The 26,708-nt window shown below is 34.0% G+C and overlaps 1 protein-coding gene across 5 annotated transcripts in view; it reads right to left on the minus strand.

The window, feature by feature from the left end:
* The window catches only part of LOC108719003 (calcium/calmodulin-dependent 3',5'-cyclic nucleotide phosphodiesterase 1C), a 433,183-nt gene that overhangs the window by 63,383 nt on the left and 343,092 nt on the right, over positions 1–26,708 (minus strand). For all 5 annotated transcript variants that reach the window (XM_041566132.1, XM_041566131.1, XM_018267587.2 and 2 more), the window contains 3 exons: positions 23,456–23,522; positions 20,007–20,123; positions 1,014–1,154 (listed from right to left, as the gene is read on the minus strand). In XM_041566132.1, coding sequence (XP_041422066.1) covers positions 1,014–1,154; positions 20,007–20,123; positions 23,456–23,522 — 325 coding nt within the window. The remainder of the gene's footprint in view (positions 1–1,013; positions 1,155–20,006; positions 20,124–23,455; positions 23,523–26,708) is intronic.

Consider the following 26,708-nt stretch of genomic DNA (forward strand, 5'->3'; position numbering starts at 1 on the left):
GCATTGTATTTAATGTATATTTCGAGAATGGTATGTACAATAATAACACAATGGACTAATTATAAAAGCATGATCAAGAATTAATGCCCCGAATAAATCTTTGCTAAAGGCAGAAAAGAACTCATCTTCTTTTTGGCATAATTCTATATTTGTAATCAAGCACAAAGCCCTACTTATTTATACAACTGTGCATGCCAAAATGACACGATCATTAATGCCAATAATTTACCCCATTCTACTGCACATGAAAGGAGAAAATGTAGCAGTGCTTGAAACATTAGACACGTGTAAAATGTAGTGAAAATAACAGGGTTTTATTTTCAGGATTTTTTCCACAGCTACATGTAGTAGTGAGTCTTACACTATTACAAGATTGTATGTGCTGTGCTAAACAAACACAAAACATATTCATGATTCATGAACCTCTATAACTATGTGATTTTGATCTGGTGTAATGTGGCATAAATATGGTGATGCAAATCAAAGTTACATTCAAAAGGTCCCTTTATATGAGGTGTTTGTTACTTGTTTAGACGATAATTAAGGGACATTATCTCCTTGTTTAACGTGAGTCAAATAAATAGAGCATGTGCTGAATATACTTTTTGCCATTTTTTTTAATCAGGATTGATTGTTTTTTATTATTTCAAACAGGGATATGGTTGGTCCTTGTGAGGCAGAAAATTAAATTATCACCCTGCACAATGATCACCTGTTAACAAAACAGTCACAACAAAAGGGGAAGAAAGGGAGAATTGCAGACTGGTAATCTAATTCACTGTTTTGCAACTAATTTGTCCTGTTTAGCTCAAAATTCATCCTGTTTTATACATACATATTTACATATTTATTTAGCAACCCATTGTAAGGACAAGGTGACTTATTGCCTGCAACAAAAACGGCTTTATGAATTATACTATGTATGTGTAGGTGTTGCTATAATAATTCATTTTAAATGAACTTCTTTAAAACTCAGCATGTAACTGAAAGCTTCAGATAGCGAATACACTTACGACTAGCCCTGACTTGAAGAGAAAATAATGAACCGTCTGGGTAACATCTGCTGCATGAATAAGGTTGTGATATGGATTTTTATGTTTTGTATATCCAACTTCTAGAGCCTCCACAAATGATACCAGTGCAGAGATAGGGATCTAAAACAGAAAGCAGCATGATTACAAAGTCTTATGCTCAAAGTCTGATCAAGAGATAAAAATCCAAACATAATGACCAGGGAAGGCTAGTCTGTAGCTCTCACTCTGCTTCTGCACGCAGATTCAATGATCTTGGACCTTGGCTGTGGAAAAGAAGAAGACTGAAGAAGAGCAGTGATAGTGCCACAGAATGTCCCTTGAAAATGACATCATTTTAATGGAAACAAACATTTTGGGACAAAAATAAAATGTAGATAACAGACAATTAATCCAGTACCACAGTTAAGAAAAGATGGAAAACATTACCATATCTTGTTGAAAAAGACATTCCTTTTCTTTTTGTATTATCAAACCCTTTTCAGAGTTTGAAGTACCCACAAGTAACCAACCAGCAGCTGGCACAAAATAGTAAATCTAGGCTTCAAATATCAAAATGAAACACTATTTAAACAAATGATCAAAACAAAATAATAATGATTCAGGATAAGGTTCTGCTTTTAATTATTAGTATATTTTGCTCCAGCAGAATTTGTTATACCCAGACAAGCATTTTTTACATCCTGTTAGAATAAAAGTTAATCTATTTTTTAGTCTTGACATTCACATTGTAGATGTATTGAACATCTCCAAAGAAAAAATGCATATTGACTGGAAAATGTAGCATATGTTACAAAATATGCAAATATATACATTTTACATATGATATGAGTTTTAATTCATTGATGAAAAGGTCCATTTCATATGATATGAGTTTTAATTCATTGATGAAAAGGTCAATTTCCTATGATATGAGTTTTAATTCATTGATGAAAAGGTCCATTTCATTAAAATGTCTTATGCCATTTTATTATTACTATGAAAACAATGCTTGTTTATCCATTTTTTAAATGGGTAATGAAAGCAGACAAGCATGCCCAGTAATGTTTATGGCTTGATGTTTCAGGCAAGTTTAATAGAAAAGCACTTTATGTAGATGGGGAGGGGAAACTCCAGGCAGAAAAGCTTCTCTGTTAGATCTGTTAATGCCTAACAATATAGATAGTATAACAAGTGCTAAACTTATGGTATAAACAGAAAATGACAAGATATACTATTATAATTCTATAATATATTCAGATTTAATATTACAATAAATAAAAATAGTATAGTACAAAAAATAAGTGTATACTGAGTGAACATAAATTATAACCTAGTGTATGGTATATTATAAACACAGGACAGAAATCATTGTAAAAAAATATAAAACTAATGGCACTGTCAATGTATTGCCTTAGGAGAAAATGTACAATTTTAAATAAAACTCTGTAATGTGAAAAGGGCATACAAGTAATTTAGAAACTATATAAATGTTGTCAAGAAGCAATCAAACTTGCATTAAAAGACATCAAAGAATTAATTTATTACCATATTCAAGGAAGGATATATCACATAACAATAACAGGGCAACAATTCAGATATTGGCACATTAAAGCATGGACTGGGAATTTTGGGAAGGCAAATGTGCAAACCATTGCCTTTTCTTAGTTTATACAGAAAAGAACTAATATCATAGTGTTTCTTTGTAGAAACAAAGAAAGACTAGCACAAATACTTTAGCACCAACAAATTGACAGGGCCTGTAAAACATTAGACAGTGGTGTTACAGCCTAGAGTAGGTAATGAACATTTTTTTGCAGTGGTTATCGTTTCCCTCAGTTACATTTACTCAAATATTTATTTTACTTTACATAAAACTATAATTCTCCCTTCTTTATGCATTACACAAGAAATCTGGAAAAGAGCTGGACTCAAACATAAAGCAATTTTGACTCCAGCAATTTGCTAAAAAGTGAATTGCAACATTGCTATTAAAATCTTAGGACATGATGAACCAGAATATTAATCTAAGTTATATCTTCGAGGAAATCATGAGAAAACTGCTAGCCCACACCCTATGATCAGTTGGCCCACTAGGTTTTTCCTAAAAGGCCTGATCTTATAAAATAAATAAATTGATATCTGACCGGTTCATGAGCCAATGCAATTTGAAGAAGCTACGCAAAGACAATTTACTAACAAGGATTGGAACAATGCCAGAAGGGGCACAAGACAAAAAAATACATATAAGATATTAATGTCTTGGTATCATATACAAGTCAAGCTACAGAAATTCTTCCCAAGCATATCACAAGCCCATTGGATGGAATGTGGAGCTCCAACGAATCCAACGAACCGGATTCACTTATTTTGGGACTGTGTCTCAATACAGCCTTCTTCAGTGAAATGCAGAACTTATTGTAGCAACTCACTTGTACTAAGTTCCATGGAGACATTGCCTCCTCCTAGGCAGCTACTTAAACATTTGAAAAAGTTAATGACACGTGTTACCTGCTTTTGTGTAAAGAGCAAGAGTTTTGGTCTAACTAATCTCTCTGCCTTATTATACTTCCAGCTGCTGCTAATTAATATGCCAGGCAGTCACTATATACAGGGGGCTGTGGTTTCTTGTGCTCTTAATCCATATTTAATCCAGGTCTGCTTGATCTGTGCTTCTACACTAAAATGGCTATTTTGAGTTACAGTTGCAGTAAAGGTATGGGACCTGTTATACAGAATGCTTTTCTGGATAACAGATCTTTCTGTTATTTGGATCCTCATAACTTGAAAGTGATACTGACACGTTCCTATAAAAAAAGGCACATGTTGGTATCAGTGAAAAGAAGCTGCACGAGAAATAAAAGCAGCAAAAAGCCTCCCAAAGCCTTACCAGCCTGGGGAACCTTAGTAAAGGCGACCATCCGACACCATTATATATACCGTTATAGGAACGTGTAACTATCACTTAAAGTTTACTGGAAAATCATGTAAACATTAAATAAACCCAACAGTCTGGTTTTGCTTTTAATAAGGTTGGTAAAAAATGTACTGTTTTATTACAACAGGGAAAAAGGAAATAATTTTGAAAAATTTGGATTATTTGGATAAAATGGAGTCTACGGGAGATGGCCTTTCCATAATTGTGAGCTTTCTGGATAATGGGATTCCGGATAATGGAGCCCATACCTGTACAGAGTTTCAATCAACATTCTGCCTGCTGTTTTAGACTATAACCCAGTTACTGATAAAAGGGAACTCTGAGATTCAATGCATATTCTGTTCAGTAATCCCAACACAATGTCAAAGTGTTACCTACTGTATTGGTTGTGTGTTACTGACAAATATCAATAACATATTCAATGTCAAGTGTAATGAAGTTTCTAGTTCTTGAACAGTTTCCTCTGGAATTGCTAATTATCTTCATTTACTGTTTACAATTAAAATGTAACTACAATGTAAGGCTGAGGCAGTACCATTATTTCCCTCTTAAGATCACACAATTAATAAATACAACCATCCTAACTTTTTGTATGAGCCATAGAGCACATATTAAGCCTTCTTTACACTTACCTTTCCCAGGACCCCAGAGGCCTACCCAGTCACCCACTCATTTTTCCAACTACCCATTTTAGTCACCTTGGGACAGAGAATCAAGTGGGGGGGGGAGAAAGAGGGAGGGTATGATATTGGTATGCTATTCATCCTCCTTCCTGCTACACTGAACCTGTATCAAGAAATTCCCCTATTCTCAAGCCAGGAAATCTAGCCGACATTCACAGTAGTCCAGGGGGAAGGGAGTCAGCCCTACTAGCTTTGCCATGCCCTGCTTCCCTACACTACTTTATGGCAGGTCTGGACTGGTAGTCAATATAGGCCCTGGCATTCCAATACAGAGAGGCCCAATCAGCTCCTCACCAGCCCACTAAATAGTGACTTTCTATGCCATCTTATGGCAGCCCCTCTCGCATTTGCCAGAACCCACAGATTTACAGCCCAGGCCTGCTCTATGAGGTCTATTTATCATTCTGTCTAAAAAAGTGGGTCATGGGGACCCAGAACTATTGCATTTGAATGGAAAGATAATCCATGTTTGGTAGATAATTAGATTACCAGTGCAGAGATAACCCCATGCATGATGGACTCTTGGTAACAAAACAGTAACATCAATGGCTGAAAAGAAGGGGGGTTGTTAATTGGAAATATACATATATAAATATTTATCTCACAATGACCAAACACAAAGAAGCTTCAGCTTTCCCTGTTTGCCTTGTTTATCTCATGAAAAAACAAAACCATAATAGCTATTGCAGGAATGGATGCCTGGTGATCAATGACACAGACATAACAGTCAGCATGGGTAGGCGTTCTTGTATGAGTAAAAAAATGTAGATATAAATGGTAATACAGTTAAAATTCATCTCCATTTAAATGATCATAACTAAACAACAGGGCTAAAATACTATGGAATGTTCCATTAAATACAATAGGAACAGGAAACTGGGATAAAGAAAAGCTAAATCGACATACAATTTCTGAAGATACAAATTGCCCTTTTTTTTGCAGTTCACGGTGTTCAGTGCAAGTTAGTAAGATAAGGAAATCTTGGCAATGGAAGGCATCCAATTAGTTAAAAGAGAAGGAATAATACATTGGCTGAAATGGGATTTTTTTCTGCTCTCCTGTAATTCAGTATGGATATCATTTAAGCAAATATAATGATTCTAAACTGAGCTGCAATATATATATATATATATATATATATATATATATATATATATATATATATATATATATATATATATATACTTTATATATATAATTCAGTATGGATATCATTTAAGCAAATATAATGATTCTAAACTGAGCTGCAATATATATATATATATATATATATATATATATATATATATATATATATATATATATATATATATATATATATGTACATATCTATATAATGCATAGTCTTTATTCGTGAATCTCTTTTTCCTGTTTGGTTCGTTAAAAATGTTTGGTCACAGAAATTTTCCACAGGAAGTACTTTGAAAAGCAAATGTGATTTTTTAAATGAATTCACGTTTTACCCTGTGATAAATATGCCCAAAATATCCCAGCACTGCCAGTCAAGAGCTGAGTGTCTGTCTCTCCTTATTATAGCTATATAACCATACTCTGCCTCGCGCTACTCTGCTTGTGTGTGTCATATTCTGCCTGCCCTAACCTGCCCCTGTGTGCCATGCTCTGAATGCTCTACTCTGCCTGTGTGTGCCATACTCTGTCTGTGCTACTTTGCCTTTGTGTCCCATTCTCTGCCTGTCCTACCCTGCTTGTGTGTGCCATACTCAGCATAGGGCATGTGTTTGCCCTACTCTGCCTGCTGTATTCTGCCTGTGTTTGCCCTACTCTGCCTGCCCTATTCAGTCTGTGTGTACCAAACACTGCCTAGGGGGAACAAAGGGAAAAATTGGCAAGCATCTTTAAAACCAGATACTTATTTTCATAGAGCTATAGCAGGTTGACTATTAACACAATATTTTTTTTTATATATATATATCTAAATAGAAAGTACTAATAATGTTTAACCAATGACCACAACTGGAGTTTGATATAAAATTCCTGAAAACCCCTACTATACCACAACATAGATATAGGTAGCTATGAGGTTCTTACACAATCGTACTTGTACAAGCAAAACTGCTTACAAATGTGGTTAATCAATTGTGGTGCAACAGTGCATGCATTGCATTACTTCATTTGCTCATATGGAGTCCAAATTGGTTGAACCTTGGGACTTCCTACCTTTTATGATTAAGGAACAACTGGATATTTCTGGTCAGGAGAAATAGTCAGTTTCCCCAAAGTGCATACCTAACCCTAAACAATAGATGGAGAAATCCACCTCCAACCCTCTAAAGGTCCAGCCCACAACTAAGATAATTAATTTTAATAAGGGAAAGACTATTAGGTCTATTTATCAAAATTCAAATTTGTTTACACGTTACATTTACAAGTTTAACAGTTTTGTGATACTGACACTAAAAATCTACAATTAAAAATATTAATGTACATTAAGGGGGTTATTTACTAAACTCTGAATGCAAAAATCACAATGCAACCTCAACAGGTCTGAGATGCCGGATTTTCAGATTAGGACTTTTTCATCCTTGGGGTTTATAAAACTCCGAAAAATTTGTGATTTTTTTTATATATATAAAATAGGACTTTTAGAAAAATCACAAATTTTTCGGAATTTTTTAAACCCCGAGGATGGAAAAATCCTAATCTGAAAATCCGGCATCTCAGACCTGTTGAGGTTGCATATAAGTCAATGGGAGAAGTCACAATGATTTTTTGATGTGCGGTGGGATTTCGGGTGAAAATTCTGAAAAAATCTTGAAAATTGATTATTCCAGGCAAAGCAAATTTTCGGTTAAATGTAATAATAAATAAAAGTAAAAAACCAGAGTGGATTTGATCGGAGTTTGTAGCAAAAAATATTGAGATAAATAACCCCTTAAAAGTTACCTATAGGTCATGCTGATAGGGCTGCTTTTGTAAGTAATTGTTACTTGAAGTTCTTAAACCTGACTGTCCATTCTCAACCTGTCAGAGATTCTAATGCTAATGGATTACTGCTGCACAAATATGGCAGCCCCCTCTTGGAGTAACATGTGATGAGATGGGCAATGTAAAAGCATTGGGCAAATAATTTTATTGCAAAATTTTAAATAATATGCAAAGACAATTTATAATATATGTAAAACTGGTGTCAGCATCTCTTTAATAGATTTATGACATGCACGTTTTTTAAAGGTCAAAAAAATTAAATTCACTAAGATTTTATTTCGTTCATGAATCACTTCTAAATCTCTACTTCCCTACAAAAAGATTAAGTAATGGGAAGGAAATGTATGAATGGCACATAATTAACATAATTACTGGGATACATGTTGAATACTGTAAAAATGTAAGATAACTGTACTTTTTTAAGTTCTCATCTTCACCAAGCACAAAGCTTTTCTGGGTAATGGGTGTATTATACACTCTTTAAGGCACATTGTGTAATACACACTCAAATAGTCTAATAATTCTTTTCATCTACCATTTCCTTTATAATATATGTAATCTCAAGCCGTGCTACTCTTAAAATTGTTTATTCTCATGAGAGTAACCATGGTGCTGCACTGAATATGTATATGCCTAGAATGCTTGAATTCAGTTCCAAGTATTGAAATAAGGTGAGAAATTTCACAGTTATTTTTATGGGAAAAAGATTTATGTTTATATTCATATAAAAAGGCATGATAATGCTGTCCAGTTGAGAAGTCTACTTTACCTCATGCTGTTTAAACATTACTGTGGCACAACAAACATTGCTTTCATTTATCAAACTCCTGTAACTTAGCTGGTCCTACAGAAAATTATAAAAATCACCAGCACTCTCATTTGCAAAAAGGCTATCACTATGTATCGTGGTGTTAAAAGAAATCTAATTTGCAGAATGATGTACTGCTATATATACCCTATACCTAAAAACAAAGCTGATAAAATATCATCAATGTATGAATGGTGAAATGAATGTGATTTTGTGGTGTGCAAGATCTTACAGCTTTACTTATATTGTGATTTTCCCTTCGAAACTAAACCTAGTTTATATCTTCGAGAAGCTAGCAATCACAAAAAAATAGATTTTTGAAAAAGGCTGTACAGGTTTAGGACCTGTTATCCAGAATGCTCAGGGCCTGGGGTTTTCCAGATAAGGGATTTTTCTGTGATGATATACTATATAGATTTTCTTATGATATACTATATTAATTAGATTCAAACGTCTAGTTTTTTATTAATACGAAGACCAGGACCTAGCTCTAAGAGACTAGAATATTTATAGTCCTTTAATTGACATGATTGCAAGGGATCTGAATATAATAACTGCTTTACCATACTATCAGGTGTAATTATAGGATACCCGGTTAGTGATAAAATTACAAAAGTGATCTCTAGTACATTTACAAAATGTAAGAGTAAGAGGTATATTTTGTTCCAAAAGCAAGCAGTGAGAGAAGCTTTTGCTTTTCTTAACATTTAATAGAGACATTAGCAGCAAACATTCCAAATTATGATCAGTATTTAGTGACAACTTTACTGACTGCAAACAATGTCTTTCTATGGGGCAAATCAAGATTTTGCAGATTGCTTTCAAACATTTTTCTGTTTGTGATTTTTCTTAAAGATAAGAAACATGTCAATAAACAATAAAATGTATAAATCTGCTCATAAGTCAAAACATTGTCTTAATTAACCTTTAGGGTGTAATATTCTCTTGATATAACTCTTTATTGAACAACTTAACAACCTTGTCCTTAAACTGAACTGCATGTAACCAGATGGTCAAGCACTGACAGCTTATACCAAGGAAACAATCCAGCATTACATCCCTCAAAAAATGAGGGCATGAAGCAGTTTTCCTTATTTTACTGGAACTGATATTATTTACTAGTTTGGCATTGTCTCTTAAAGTAGTAACAGATAAAGCTACAGTATAGCTACAGTATCTGTCTATCTATCAGATCTGGACAAACTCACAAAATTTCCCTTTACAGCTAGAGACTGGAATTTACATCTGTAAATATATACTTTGCAGTGATACAAAAATGGCAGATTACGTATTGACTATTAAGACTTTACCCAGCCATGTAATATCTTACCCTCTATTTCTGACTTTTTTCTCTACTTTTCTTCTCAAAAGGAATTCCTGACACTGCTATATGAAAACTGCAGCTTGATGACATTGCACAACAGTAGCCTATCTCAACTGTTTGATGTGTTACAAAATTTAGGAATGTTAAAGATCATACATAAGTTGTTTCTTGTGTTTTTGATGCTCTAGCCTTAACATGGTAATTCCATACATCTGGTTTGGGTTAAATCAGCTAGGCTGTATCCTTCTCAATGCATATATACATATATATATTTATATATATATTTATATATATATATATATATATATATATATATATATATATATATATATATCCAAATATAGTGGTAGTGATGAACTTCAATAATACGCAGTGGGTTGCTGCAAAAAGGTGCTGTTTATTTAAACACTACATGTTTCTAGCGTAGCTCTTTGTCAAGTGTCAGCACCTTTTTGCAGCAACCCACTGTGTATTATTGAAGTTCATCACTACCACTATATTTGGATTAATCAGCTTCATTGGACGGTAGTATTTGTGATTGAACTTGAGACGTTGAATCCTACACTCTATTGGATATATATATAGATAGATATATTGTGGTAGAGTGACCAAAACAATGTGGGAAAATGTGTGTTTTACCTTTAAGTTCTCCTTAGTGGGAGAGGTAGGCACCAGGAAGGGTGTTCATAAAGAGAGAATAGGTTCTCTCATTAAAGGTTTTGGCAGCCAGATTCTGGAAGCTGGAGTATTCTGGAAAGAACAGGCAAGCCAGGTACTCCGATCCAGAAGTCCAGCTCATGGATTAGAGCTCACCTTTCACAGGAAGGCTGTCCTGTGGAAAGGTATTTAGGTCTAGTGAGGCTGTTAGGAAACTCTCTCAGAGCAGGACACAGAGCAGGAAGGACACCTGCCTGTGTAAGGAACTCCCAGAGGGGCTGGGGGTGCCATTGGCTACTGCAGGGTGCAGAGAGAGGAGACCAAGTGATAGAGGGTCTGTCTGTCTGACTGAGGAAAAGCCAGGAGGCTGAGCAATCCCCCAGAAGATTCGTGAGTACAGGGGTGACCCCTACTTATGTGTTTACTTACTGGTAATCCACAAGGGGCCCAGTTTAGTAAGGGAACTCTTCAGGTGTGAAGGTAGCGCCCAGTGGGCAGGATTTATTTTTATTATTTGTTTTGTATCCTGAAATGGTCACCCCTGTGTGTAAATAAACTGCCTTAAAGAGAAGAGAAGTGTCTGTCGTGGATCCCGCAGCTTACAATATATATATATATATATATATATATATATATATATATATATATATATATATATATATATATATATATATATTCAAAGACAGCCACACTCTAATCCGAATTTTCTGTATTCTTGTGGGTGCAGGTTCAAAACCTTTATTGCATAATTAATCACACAGAACCGCACTCCAAATTGTAGTGAATCAAGTGACCTTTATTTGCACGAATCTTTGTGTCCAACATTTCAGCCCCCCTTGGGGCCTTTTTCAAGGATTGAAAAAGGCCCATAAACTATACACTGGCACATAAACTATACACTGGGCACATGTGTAGGGCATTACACATTCATCTATTTACATCCTCACTGTGTCCTACAGTCCATACATGATTACAGAAACCCCCCAATGCAGCTTCACATCCTGATAGTATCTGATGACAGTATCTGACAAGCAGATCCAATCTTTCCGTACAGAGGAGTTCTACTAGGCACTAAGATTAGTCTTAACCAGCTTTAAATCAAAATTAGTCACTGAAATGTATGGATGCAAAAGTCAGTTTCTACAAGTGTGTTTAAAGGAAAACTATATCCCCAAAATGAATACTTAAGCAACAGATAGTTTATATCAAATTGAATGACATATTAAAGAATCTTACCAAACTGGAATATATATTTACATAAATATTGCCCTTTTACATCTCTTGCCTTGAACCACCATTTCATGACTCTATCTGTGCTGCCTCAGACATCACCTGACCAGAAATACTACAACACTAACTGTAACAGGAAGAAGTGAGGAAGCAAAAGGCAGAACTCTGTCTGTTAATTGGCTCATGTGACCTTACATGTGGTTTGTATGTGTGCACAGTGAATCTTACGATCTCAGGGGGCGGCCCTTATTTTTTAAAATGGCAATTTTCTATTTATGATTACCCCATGGCACATACTACTAAAAAAGTATATTATTATGATAATGGTTCATTTACATGAAGCAGGGTTTTACACATGAGCTGTTTTACTCAGTATCTTTTAATAGAGACCTACATTGTTTGGGGGGTATAGTTTTCCTTTAAGGTGATCCTACAGGCTACCATAGCTACAGTACTTGTTTTTCAACATACAGTAATTTCTTTTCCAAATCAAATGTAAGGTTTTAGGAAATTGACTACTTGTTCGTACTTTTTGGTACTAGCTGGTACTGGTCTTATCCAGGCTGGCTTTAGGGCAGTAGTAACTCCCTGTAACTCCCAAAGCATATGTTATATAAGACTCTTGTCTCTAAGGTGGTCCCTCATTTATTGCTGGAGCAAGGGTTAACAACACTATAGCTCCACCATAAACAGATTATTTTGGATGCCATGTTGAACATATGATTCACAATTTGAAACAGTGGGTACTGACTTTGATGTTACAAGCCCAAATTAGCAAATGCTTCATACATTTTCAGTCCGTTGTATAACAGCTGTAGAATTCACAACACCCAGAAATAGTACTCACTGCTTTGGTGAACAATTCCCAGTGCTAGGCAAAACTGACAGTGGTGTATTACTTCAGGAATCTCTTTTCCTGAGTCTAACCACTTTACTCTTTATACTGACAGCTTTGACACAGCAGGGTAGTAACCTTTACAAGCCTCCTTGTTGGAGCTTCTGTCTGCTGTACTAATTACCCTAACCTTTATCTATTCCAGACCTTCAGCACCACACCACCTCCTCCATCAAGTAGGTAGATCAAAAGAGAGCTAGCACATGTGTGCTTACCTTTTCATAGTAGGGGAAACGTAACATCCCATGGCCAATTACTGAACTGCCAAGGGCCCTGCTCTACTGGCTCAATCTAGCCTTCAAGCAAGACTCTTTGGAATTATTAATCTTGGAAGAATGGAAGAGACCCTAACACATTGCTGGACTGGGGATAACACTTTGTTTGGGATTTTCTATCCAATCTTACTGGCCAAGAATCATCCTGGGGAAACCAAAGAATTAAAGGTAAGCAAGACCTCTACCCTCCTACGCAAGTAAATATACAGTAGTTGTTTACTAGGGTTTCTTTGGACATTAGCTCTTTGACTGAAGGACTTATCTCTTTTAGGGATAAAGGACATTATAATTTGGATTACAGATATGGGATCTGTTATCCAGAATGCATGGGACCTGCTGTTTTCAGGATAAGCAATATTTTCCAAATTTGGCTCACCATACTGAGTCTACTAAAACACATTTATTAAACCCAATATTATTATTTTGCCACTAATAGGGATATATGAAATTTAGTTTAGGATTAAGTACAACTTCCTACAAGTGTATGATCTATTATCCAGAAGGAATGTTTTTGTAATTTGGATCTCCATACTTTAAGTCTGCTAAAAATTATTTAATCATGAAATAAATCCAATAGGATTATGTTGCCACCAATATGGATTCATCAACTACAAGGTACTTAATAGAAAAAATGAATGACATGAATTATTTGCTTAAAATGGACTCTGGGGGAAATGACCTTCCTATAATTTAGCTATCTGTATATCAGGTTTACAGACCTTTACAGTTTTCTTTCCTTTGCTAAAATTACTTTTCCCTTTAGGGAATAAAAATCCCACGTAAAAGTTAAAGCAAATATGCATAAAGCAGTCCTCTATTATAATTTACTATTTCTTTAATCAGCCCTTTCTGATAATAAAACACTCCAAAAAGTTTCCATAATGGGCAAAACTGTTAATATTTGATAGCACACAATTTAAAATAAATATTAACCTATGGCAACCTTATATAAAAACTGATCAAATCTGATATTATTAAAACATGTCAAAATCTGATTCCTGAATGGTATATAAAAATAATTATTCAGGCACTGTGTATTACTCACACTGCCTGCATTTACCGTAAGGTTGCCTTAGCTTAAATGCATGTAAAGTCTTTAGAAATGTCAATAATCATGATGGGCCAATCACATTGCAAGTTTTCAAACTAAGTCACTCAAACAAAATTGGATCATAATTATTTCTTTGACACCAGTCACTCTAATAGAATGCTTTGAAATTACTGAACCTAATTTAAGCATACGGAGGTAGGTTTCTTTGTGTTTCTCTCCAAATGAGGTTACTTTCATCCAACAGCATTTTATGTTTGCTCTGGTATGTGGTTTTCTGTTTTTTCTGGTATGAGGTTACTGTATTTTTGTCTCAGAAAGCTTCAACGTGAAAGACACCTGAAAAATGTAGTTTAGTTTTACCCAATTACTCTGTTGTTTAAAAGGGTACTTCACCTTGAACTTAACTTTTAGTATGAAGTAATTTTTTTATTGGGTCCCATTTACCCAGCTAATTAACAGACCTGGAGGAGTCCTGAATCAGACATAAATTTATTCATGTATTTTCCCCATGTTGTTTATCTTAAGTAAAAAATATGCATGGAAAACAGGGCAGCATCCCATTAACCCTACCAGTTCTTGCCTTAAATATCACCACACAAACATAATGTTAAGCAAACAGAATACATTTACCCCATCATTTTTACAGGCACAAAAAAAATCATATATAAAATAACCATAGGTACAAAAAGAAAATAGTGTATTTAACTGTGTGTATTTAACTGCCATGTTCTTTTAAAAAAATCTGACAAGACTGTAATTAAGTATAATTTGTTGCTTAATGCATACATGCTTTTAGCTGAAGTGCCCCTCCCCCCTTCTTTTTTACAAAAATAAAATTTATGAATATTAAGTACATAGTACCCACAAGATAAACCATACTGTATCTAATCAGAAAGCTCATTCATTATAGCTCGTACGGTGTGTCTTTTATTTAAAAACTTTCATTTAAATGTTTTTTAAATTCATATAAGGGTTTTTATTTTTTCACATTTCTCCTATTCTAATGAACATGAATTTATTGTTGTTACACCACATAATAATGCAAAAAACAATAAAGGTTTGTCTAGCTCATGCCTAGCACATACAGAAAATGTATGTGCATTGAACATATTTATAAGTGCAATGATACACTCCCTATCCTGCCTCTGTTAGTGGGAAGGTATCTGAGATGGGTGACAGGCAATTTGATGACCTGTACAAATAGCAGTGACGACCCAAGTGCCTTAACCTTAAGTGGAGTGAGCAACAGTACAACAATATTGTGCTTTGAAGGACTTCCTAGGTAAGGAGATGTGCAAAGACAGAGGTGTGATAGAGAACATGTGATTAGGCAAAGGAATAGAGGTAAACTGAGACAATAGTTCCTAAAATCTTGACTGTCATTTAAAACCCAATAAAGGACTACCTGATTAACTGGGGGGGGTTCATGGACAAGCAGACTTTTCAGTACTGTCCTAAAGACCATGACCTGCCTAATGCATACTTAAAAGGTAGATTAACTTGTTTTTTCCTTCAAAGTGGAAACATTTTCCCCTTTATGAAAAGTCAAATTCAGGATCATCTTTTCAAAATGCCTTGAAATCATAGGCCTGTTATTTTGGAATAGGTGGTAGGAAAGCTTTTGGTGGGGGTAATAAAAAATAAGATACTGGAATACATTTCAAATCACAATACTATGAGGCAAATTTACACATATTAAGGGTCACAAAAATAAACACATGAGCATAGAAACTTGAAGGACTTTATCTAAAATTGTAGCTTATTTATGTAAACCTTGAATTAGTCACATTTGTGGTTTTTCACAGGAAAAAAGTTGCTTACCGATGAGAATCTCATTCTTCAATTTATTTTCAATGAGATTAAAAATGTTTTATTAAACTGGGCAAATAAATAACATTCTTTTAGAATATTCCTATTAACTTCTATACAAACTTGCCAGCTTTTACTTGTTGAGTCTTTTCTGGCAACTTTTTGCATTTGCCTACTATTCGAGCTTTCAGAAAATACTTGTGCAAATATTCATGTCTGCATTTTTCACCATGTTTTTCTCAAATCGAGAAAAAAAAACATTAATGTTAATTTATGACATACCTGTCCCTATGAGTTTGTGATAGAATAGTTTTACACACAATAGATCTTACCAGACAAATTCAATTTCCTTCCATGAGGAGATGACTAGAAATATTAACAGTGGAGTGGCAGTGAATGTGATCTACAGTACTTAGACTTTGCTAAAACATATGATACAATACCATAGAGAAGGGCACTGATTAAATTAAGTATTGGCCTGGAAAATAATATTTCATCTTGCAAAGAGAACTTCCTGAAGGATAGATTACAAAGAATGATAGTCAATGGAAATAACCAGTGTTATTAGTTTGCCCTTGGTCCTTTAACGTGTTTATTAATTACCTTGAGGCTGACATTGTAAATACTATCGCTGTTTTTGCTGACAATACTAAATTGTACAAAATTATAAGTTCTCTACTGCATTCCAGAGAGATGTGACTAAATTGGAGAACTGGGCAGCAAACTGGCAAATAAGGTTCATTGTTGATAAGTGCAAAGTTATGAACTTTGTTAGAAATAATATGAATGCAAGTTATACACATTTACTAAGGGTTGAATTTCGAAGTGCTAAAACTTCGAGATTCGACCATCTAATTGAAAAATCCAATAGTCAAAGTTTTTTTTGTTTAAATTTAGCTGTTTTGATCGAATTAAAATCGTTCGATCAATCGTAGAAATTTAATTTAATCGAACGATTTTCAAAAAAAAAAACTTTGACTTCTAAAAACTTAGCCAAATGTTGACTATAGGTTTTAGGAGGTCCCCATAGGCTAACATAGCAATTCGGCAGGTTTAAGGTCGCGAAGTGTCGAAGTTTTTTAAAGAGACAGAACTTTGATTTTATAATATGTTGAACATTCAAAGAATTTTCAATTCGAATCGAAGTTGAATTTGGCCTATTCGATGGTCGAAGTACCCAAAAATGACTGCGAAATTCGAAGTTTTTAAATTCAAAAATTCACTTCGAAATGTGCCCCCTAATGGTAACGTGTTGAGTCACAAACTCTGTGACTCTAGTCAATCAGTCGCTGCAAAGGCAAATAAAATATTACCTTACATTACAAAAAAAGCGATTAAAAGATAAGGTAAGGCCTTACTCTGAATATGTCGTTTTGGACCCAAGTCCGAATAAGAAGGATATTAAGGAGCTGTAGTGCAGACAGGCAGACAATATTAATGCCGTTAAGAAGATTATTTCTTGAACAAGCATTATATCCACAGCAATATTAAACTCAGCCTCTACCATTACATACCATTATGTATATGCACTGGGGGTCATTTGAAGGGGGTTTAATTTGATGGACTATTGTTTAATTATGTAAATACAGCATATTTCAATAAATGCTGTGCTTTCTGTTTTTAGGTACAGGTTAATTTGCAATGTCCAAACCTTCTCTATACATAGTAGCCTTGTTTTCTGGGAAACATGCTCTCATATACAAGCAACTTTTATTTTTCTGTATACACATTTCACTTAGCTATATGGATTAATTCCCACTGTACTTCATTTGTACTTGAATAAACTGCTCAATTAGTTTATTGCAGGGAAGATCAATATCTGCCTTCATCTCTGTTCTGTTGTTAAATCTGTTCTGGAATGTTTGTTCTTAATCATTTAATAAGGCACGATTCAAGTTAAAGTTTTGGAAAATGTTTGTGGGTTCTTCATCTATCTATCTATCTATCTATCTATCTATCTATCTATCTATCTATCATCTATCAATTTGTCTGTCTGTCTATCTACACAACAGGGCAATCAATTATGCGATTATAAATACTGTATGAAAAAGCAATAGCTGTATAAACTATAAATAACATGTTATTTTCTCTCCCAGAATATAAATGCACATTATCACCTAACCTTTATACCTAAGTAGGCCTATGTATAAATACTGTCGTTAAAAATACTTTTTTTAGGGCACATTTTTAAAATAAAATATATGTATAAAATTGCTGTACCATTTTCACTCCACTGTCTTTATAAACTGCACTCTTATAGGCATTGTCAACAATAAACATCAACATAATTTACAACTCATTTCAGTTTAGCAGAATGTGTTGTTAACATCTTAGCTAAACAGATCACATAGCCTGGATTAAAACAGTTCAGTATTCTGTACTAATCAATTTTATGGCAATTTCCTAACTCAGCAAATTATTGCAAATCGTGTTGACAGTTTGACACCACTTTTAAAATTGCAATGCATCCATTTGGGTTTCTTCAGCTGGTAACTGATCTTCCTGAGAAAAGGCTGCATACGGTATCTTACAGACTGTTCGGCAGAGCTGCGCTGTCCAGAGTTCTGATCTGAACTACTGTAAAAGGGTTACATGGGTAGCCGGGTCATAAGAGCAGGCTACACAGATAGCCTCAATTAAGTAATTCAGGGTTTCAGAGACGTAGACTGGAAGAATGGTGGTTCATCTAAATTCTTCTAGTCAAATCAAGAAATGGACACGTGCATCTCTCCTATATGTTCTGTATGATAGAGTGACTCCAAATATCTTTACCTGCTGGTACATGCAAATTAACCCAAACTGGATTATTTGCTAGCTGTTAATCCTCTTAATGAAAACACATAAATTACATAGATGTTGTTGTACACAAATAAGCAGGACCACTAAACTAAAATGCCTGAAAATCTTATGTACAACAGCATCCAATCATTTTGATTCATAAAGGGGTTATACATCTTGCACATAATACAGTTTTTAGTGAGACAATTCATTAATGTTAAAAATCAAGAAAACACATATATCAAAAAACATCAAAATTAAGTACAGGTATGGGATCTATTATCCATTAAGATTGGGAATTGGAGTTTTCTGGATATGGGATCATTCAATAATACCTTAAGGCTACTAAAAAAACATAAAAAATAATAGCAAAAAAATTGAATCTACCAACTTTGTGCTAGCTTTTTTACCTGTCTTATTATTACATGTAAAAAGCAAATTGGTAAAAAGTAAAAACTGTTTGTTATATTATAGCAACATGGCATTCCCATATTTTGTAGATTTCTAAAAAAGGGTTTCCAGATAATAGATCCAATACTTGTACACCAATAGGAAGAGTAAATGTATTCCTCATATTAAGTCTTATATTGTAATGCATTATAACAGATGATAAATTAAACTGAGATACTGTAGATAGATTCATGCTGCAGAGATCTATGGTAATTATTGCTTACTACTAATGTGTTCAGCAGGGAAAAGCAAATAAAATCTGTGATCATCTACTACCTACTGAATTACTATATATAATTAGAATTATTGCTGTTATCCTATTTTGAACATAATATATACCAAGGAACAAAAAAAAATATTACATTAAAAGCTGTGGTACATACGTGAATGTGACCCTTGTGACATGAAATACATCACTAGTATTGTAGCAAGATTGACCAGGACGTTTGTAATTTAATTATTGTCATTTTATATAAAAAATTTATATAACAAACTGCTCACCCGAGTTTACTTAAAGATTTCTGCATAACATTTCTAGAGATACAAGCATTGGTAAATACAAAATACAATGTATACTATATTGCTACTTGTCAATATCTTCTAGATGCAATACTGTCTATAAAAGCAAGAAGAGTATATCAACACTGCAAGAACAAGTTATTTTTTATTCATAGACTTTATGGGAAACGGTACTGTGTGAATCATGAAATGTAATAAGCACAATGTCTATGATTTAATGCTCCCACGTGCATACACATAAACGAAGGGGCTCTTCATGCTGTGGTCGTTACAATGGTTAAACTTTGAAATCGGTAAAACGTGTACATACTGTACAATTCTGTTGCATTCTATTTGAGCCCAAAAGTTGTTTATGATTAGCAAAAAATAACTGTGGGTTAGTGTTTAAATATAATTACAAGGTACTGCAAAGAGGACATGATTATGATAAAAAATGTAACTATGTTCTTATTTATTTTGGGTTTTTTTATGATACCAGTTCAGAAAATATAAATCATACAAGTAAATGCAAGTAATGCATACAAATGCATACAAATCACACTAAAATCTAAAAATCACCAGATATAGAATTTCAAATACAAATGAAATAATGTTAACTCAATTTCAGGCATGAAAAAGTATAAACAAACTTACCTTAAAGCGATTGATCAAATCATAGCGGGTGAGCAATTCATAAAAGATGAATTTAAGTGCATGGTCACCACTAGCGTCATTTAGTGCAAATACATCAAAGGACCATTTATCAACATTCTGCAAGAAAGTCACACAGCTGTGAATACTGCACTGCAAAACGATTAACATAAAAATGTAACCTAATAATGTGCATATATTTAGGAAAATACACATTTATATTAGAAGGATAGGCAATTACCCAATTAGAATGTATATAAAAGAATGTGTGGCATGTGGAAATGTTGGAGACCATCTCAGATGATCAATTTTGTAACACCCTACTGTACCAAAAAGGCACATAGGAGTAAGGCAACAAAGGCCACAAAGAGAATAAAGCATTTTGCACAAGAATGAAAAAGTCTGGCCTTCTACTGGTCTGTTGGTGTTTTAACCTGTGAAGGATACGGTATCATACAGATGCCTCTCGATGGGGCACATTTATTAGCCCTGGCTACATTTGCCCGAGTGCAGTAAGGAATCTGCACTTTGCATTGATCAAGCTACTAAATTATTTATTGCTAGGCACATTTGCACAGGCTTAGTAAATGAGTTGGTCTCACAATCACTATTTCATATATTTATTCTGCTTTTGACCACACTATTCGCTTACTGCTGACTTTGCATAAAATCCCAGAAAAAATGTTATTTAAAATCGCAAAGTAACATAATCTGCCTGGCTTTTGGCACAAGGCCTTGGCTGTTGCAAACCCACAGTGTGCTTGCTATATTTCTGCAGTAATACTACAATAAATTACGCATGGAAATACTTACAAAAGTATTATTACTTAATGCATCTATAAACTAATTGCTTAAAGTGGATCGCCTTTTTTAGTCGATCAATCAATATTAATCATGTTGATTTATACAACTGTGCTTACTTCCAGTTATGGAACTTCACTTACATACTGTCAAATTTTAAAATATAAGCAAAGTCAATCTCCATTGTAACTTTCAACCATAAAAAGGCTTTTTCAGTTAGCTATTATTCTATATGCTAAGTGTTATGGACCTAGGGGTTTTCATTCCATAATTTCTTTGTATTATGTAAAGCTAATAATGCCTTACTCGACTCAGGATGAAATAGATACCATGTTATACATTTTAACCATCTTGTTTATTCTTCTGTTTCAACAATCTATGAAAAGACTAACCTATGCATTAAGCAGAGCCCAGTAATTATTACTTCAGGCAAGGCATGTTTGTAAATGTGTACAACTGGCTGAAGGGGTTATAACAGAGTTTCTCTACAAAAATTGATGTGCAACTAACCAGCAGCCTATACCCTAAGGGCAGCCTTAATTCATTCCTGACTACAAATGATGGTGTGCCTCCAGCCTGTATATATTCATGCATAGCTAAATCTCATGTTTTCTAACTGTGCATTAAAGATATAACATCTCAAATTGGAAGTATCCCTCACTGCTTAGTAACCATCAGCAGCCGTGTCCCAATTCCCAACAGTCATTTCAATCAAACTGGAAAAATGCTACAGTTCCAGCATAATAGGCTTGACTAAATACAAACGACCTAAGAGAGAATGCAAAAACATTGTCGTTTGTATAATAAATCCATTGACTCAGATATGAATGAGCTTTAGCTCAAGCTTACAGAGAAACTACATATATAGAGAAATTTAAAATGGAATGGCTTAAATGAGAGGAAATGAGTTTCTGCAATTTAATATGCATATTTAAGTCCAAATTTTCTAGTGAATTCTATGTAGTCTCAAAGTTTATTCATATTTCATTACTTGAGTGGCCTGTCAAAAATGATATACTCAACAGTCAGATGCTTTCCTAGACAAACACAATGCACTTTGCAAAATTGTGGAATACATTTTCCCCATATTGTGTACCATACTATAGATATTACATCGAATTCCCATATCTTTAAGCATTCTTTTTTTGTTTATTTGCATCTTTAAGAATACTATAGTAAAAAAATGTTTTGTGTCTTATATTTTGAATGTTATGTTCATGTTATTATGCAACTATCTGTATGTGGTACACAGTAAGAAGTGGAACAAAATCCCCTAAAATACATGTGTATTGCACCAGTATTCAAGAGGAGCTGTCACTCTGAGGATAGCATGAATATAGACCGTTCATTAATGAACTAACATTTTGTTTAAAAACTGTGAGGTTAGGTGACAGTTTCAATTCAAGGGCAGAAGTGTACACATGAACCCTTTTAAGACAAATGATTGTTGGAAAACAACAGACAGAGATTGTTCCAGTGCATGTTACTTAATGCAGGGAGGGTCTATTGATGCTTAGCAATGTGATGTCATGTTTGACCTGTAACCCTGTGTGATTTTCTTCTTCCTCTTCCTGTGTATGATCTCTATGAAAAGTTCCTGTTGAAGACATATTATATTGAAGTCTTTATGCTGAGTTCTATAAAGCAACCAAGTTACTGTTCACACAGAAATTGGTGTGTCTGTCCTCACTTACAGAGAAGCTGCACACGCAGTTCAGATCAGCTCTCTGCTAACAAGGGTAATATTCAAACTATTATTTTAGAAACTGTGGAAAGCCAATGGAGGGATTAATAGAGTAGAGCAGCATAAGTGAATGGAGTCTTTGAAAGAGTTGAATGGGCCTGCATTCATTACAGACTTGAAACAAGATAGTCTCTAGGGCAAGTGATTACTTGTAGTGTAAAACAATATAAAGTGATAAGACAGAAGTGTTCTGGTTACATCTTAAATGGGGCAGCTTTGGAGACATAGATCTTTACTGCTAAAGGGCTGTGGTTGCCTTGGGCTGGTAGAGGAGCCCAAAATATAATTCACAAGGTTTATGTGACCTGAATGTATGCCCTTGGTTTATTTGTGTGCAGTGTGAATTGTATGGTCGCAGGGGGTGGCCGTTTGTTCTTAAAATGGCAATTTTCTTTTTAGGATTACCCATTAGCACATACTACTAAAAAGGTATTTATCAAAATGCTTTATTCAGATAAAGCAGGGTTTGATATATGAGCTGTTTTATGCAATATATTTTTATAGATACCCCATGTTTGGGGATATAGTTTTCTTTTAAGTCTAACATGAAATTTAGGCAGTGTTGGAGGATACAGTAATTCAGATGTGGTGGTAATCTAAGAAGTTTCTGAACTGCCTCCTCTCATGTTTATTAAATTAAAGGTGCACATCATATTCTGTATAGTAGGTCTAACAAAAACATTTGGTTAACCCAGCATACTCAAATGAGATCATAGCAATATTAGAAACTGTTTATACTAAAGGATTTACTTGAATAAACTGAACAACATTTGTATGCAGAATTTACATCTTAATGTGTAGAAATGTTTTTGTATGGTTTAAAAAAATTAATTTTATGCATTTAGTGAGAATTATTTTTGTGTATATAAAAATTCATACAATACTACATACATGTTTGTTCATTTACCTTTAGAACAGCAATAACAGCAGATGGATAGCTAAGTCCAACCATGTTTGACGTTCTTCTGTACATTCTATCAAGGTAAATATTTGAAATTGTTAAATATTTTGTCAAAAACAAAAGTATCTACTATCCACTTAACACATGACTAAAATAGCAAGACTGAAAATATATTTTAGTTCATAATTTTATACATTTAATGTCAATTATTAACAAAGTCCAGATTCCCTGCAGCGCATGTCATAGCTGTTAACTAAGAAAATGACTATATTATATTAATACTGTAAGTCAAAAATGTATAAGGCTAAGATGGAATAGGTTCTGAAATATAAGTGGGTTATACAGTACTCTAATTGACAGTATAATTATGTTAAAGGGGTAGTTCAGCTTAAAATGAATTTTATTATTACATAGGCATTGATATTCTGAGATAATTTGCAATTGGTTTTCATATTAAATTGTGGTTTTTCAGTTATGTAGAATTTTGTTCAGCAGCTCTCAAGTTACAGCTATCTGGTTGTTAGGGTCTTATTTACTCTATATACCAGGCAGTGGTTTGAAAGAGAGATTGGAAGATAAATGCGAGAGAGAAAGAATAGAAAAATAAGGGAAAAAATAACAATAAAATTGTAACCTCAAAAGGTAATTTTTTTTGGCCTCTGGGGTAAGTGATGCCCACTTGAAGGTCAGAAAGAAGCAGATAACAAGGGCAAATAATACAGTAGTTCAAAAGTAATTCACTTTTGAACCACCCTTTGAAAAACATTTTAAGAATTTAAGAATAGTTACATCATTACTTTAATTCAAAGTTTGTATGAAATTGATATTAAAATGGAATATAAACACTACAATTAAAGCACAAATTAGCAAGGTGCTCAATGGCAAGACTTTGATCTGTGACCGTTAAACAGTTCAGTGTGAAAATAAAAACTGTGTAAATAGATAGGCTGTCCGAAATGTTTCTAATATAGTTAGTTAGGTAAAATTGTGATGTATAAAGGCTGGAGTGACTGGATGTGTAACATAATAGCCAGAACACTACTTCCTGCTTTCAGCTCTCTAACTCTGAGTTAGTCAGCGACTTGAAGGGGGGGCACATGGTACATATCTGTTCAGTGAGTTTGCAATTGATCCTCAGCATTCAGCTCAGATTCAAAAGCAACAGATATAACCCATGTGGCCCCCCTCAAGTCTCTGATTGGTTACTGCCTGGTAACCAGGGTAACCAGTCAGTGTAAACCAAGAGAGCTGAAAAGCAGGAAGTAGTGTTCTGGCTATTATGTTGTTAGACATCCAGTCACTCCAGCCTTTATACATTACATTTTTGCCTAAATAACTATATTAGAAACATTTTTTATTTTGCACAGCCTATCTATTTACCCAATTATTAACACTGAACAATTCCTTTAAAGCATGGAACACCTATTGATTTATGCAATGCTGCCATGGTTAGTTGGTTGAGGGAGTTTAAAGGAATTGTTCAGTGTGAAAATAAAAACTGGGTAAATAGATAGGCTGTGCAAAATAAAAAATGTTTTGAATATACTTAGTTAGCCAAAAATGTAATGTATAAAGGCTGTCGTGATTTTATGTATAACAAGTCAGTCAGAGCACTACTTCCTGCTTTTCAGCTCTCTTGGATTACACAGACTGGTTACCCTGGTTACTAGACAGTAACCAATCAAAGACTTGAGGGGGGGCCACATGGGTCATTTCTGTTGCTTTTGAATCTGAGCTGAATGCTGAGGATCAATTACAAACTCACTGAACAGAAATGTACCATGTGGCCCCCCTTCAAGTCGCTGACTAGCTCAGAGTTATAGAGCTGAAAAGCAGGAAGTTGGATTCTGGCTGTTTTATTAGACATCTGTTCACTCCAGCCTTTATACATTACATTTTTTCCTAACTAACTATATTAGAAACATTTTTTATTTTGCACAGCCTATTTATTTACCCAGTTTTTATTTTCACACTGAACTATTCCTTTAATATCTTGGTTACAGAATATTTTCATCAATATTTCTTCTAAAATATTTTGCTTATTTTTTAGGTGAATATAACATATTTCTATGCATTTGTGAACTCTTTGGGGCAGGGACCTCATCCCAAGTGCGTACTGAAAAACACCTAAGCACTTAAGCATAGATTTATCTAGTATTGCTTATAATTATTGTGCTATATAAATAAATAAATACATGCCCAAATAAAAACAATCTGTCTGTGTAAAATAAGTTTTGTTATATAAACACTTCTTGCCCGTGATACATTTTCTCCACTGATTTATTTTGCTTTCACTTTCTGCTTATTGTAATGATCACCGCATCTTATCTGGAAATAAGAAATACAAGTCCATAGATGGACTTCTACTTGTCTGTACACTAGTAGTGATGAGCAAATCTAACCCATTTCATCAACACTTGTCAAAACTGCAAACATTTCCGAAACACATATTATATTATATTATATTATATTATAGATTAGAGTCTATTGGTGTTTTTTCACAGGGAAACCTGGCAAAAAAAATGCACCCATCACTATAATAGTAAACTAATTATCTAAACAAACTAAATACGGAGTAGCTTCAATTAACAATTTGTCCCATTTAGGCAAAATGACAACATGACATAAAAACCAAACCAAAGTTTTGTGATTAAAACAATAATCAAATACAGATGTTTAGTACAAGACATATTCATTGAACTCTTGTTAATAAGGGGGTATATTGCCCCTGTAATAGTAGTTGCGAAAATTTAAAAAAGCACATGAAAACGAATTTGGCCTTTGATAAATTTGAGCAGTTGTGTATGTTATATATACACACAATATTTTTGTATACTTTTTTAAATCAATGAGAATGAAGACATTCTGAAAATGAGGTTGTCATTTAATTGTATTTACGAGATTACAATTTTTTTTTTTGCTTAAACAGTGAACTGCAGTATTTTGAACAAATCAATTGAAGTCTTTTTATAGTAGTTTTAGGTTCAATAGTTCTATCACATTATAACTATAGCACTGAAGCTTTAGTGTTGAGCTGTTTTCCCAAAGCAACCTTTTCTATTAAAAAGAGCAGGGAGTATAATGATCCAGTATATTGTATTTGGCACTACACCTGCTCACATTTTATACAATAATATATAATAAGATAATCGAATAACTGCTCAGGGCATTTTATGCATTCTTTATATGCTTTTCTTGTGCATCCTCTGTTTCCTATTGCTTAATCCTATATTAAGCTATTTTTCAATAAACCATCTTA

The sequence above is a fragment of the Xenopus laevis genome, chromosome 6L (assembly GCF_017654675.1).
Source record: "Xenopus laevis strain J_2021 chromosome 6L, Xenopus_laevis_v10.1, whole genome shotgun sequence".
NCBI lineage: Eukaryota > Metazoa > Chordata > Amphibia > Anura > Pipidae > Xenopus > Xenopus laevis.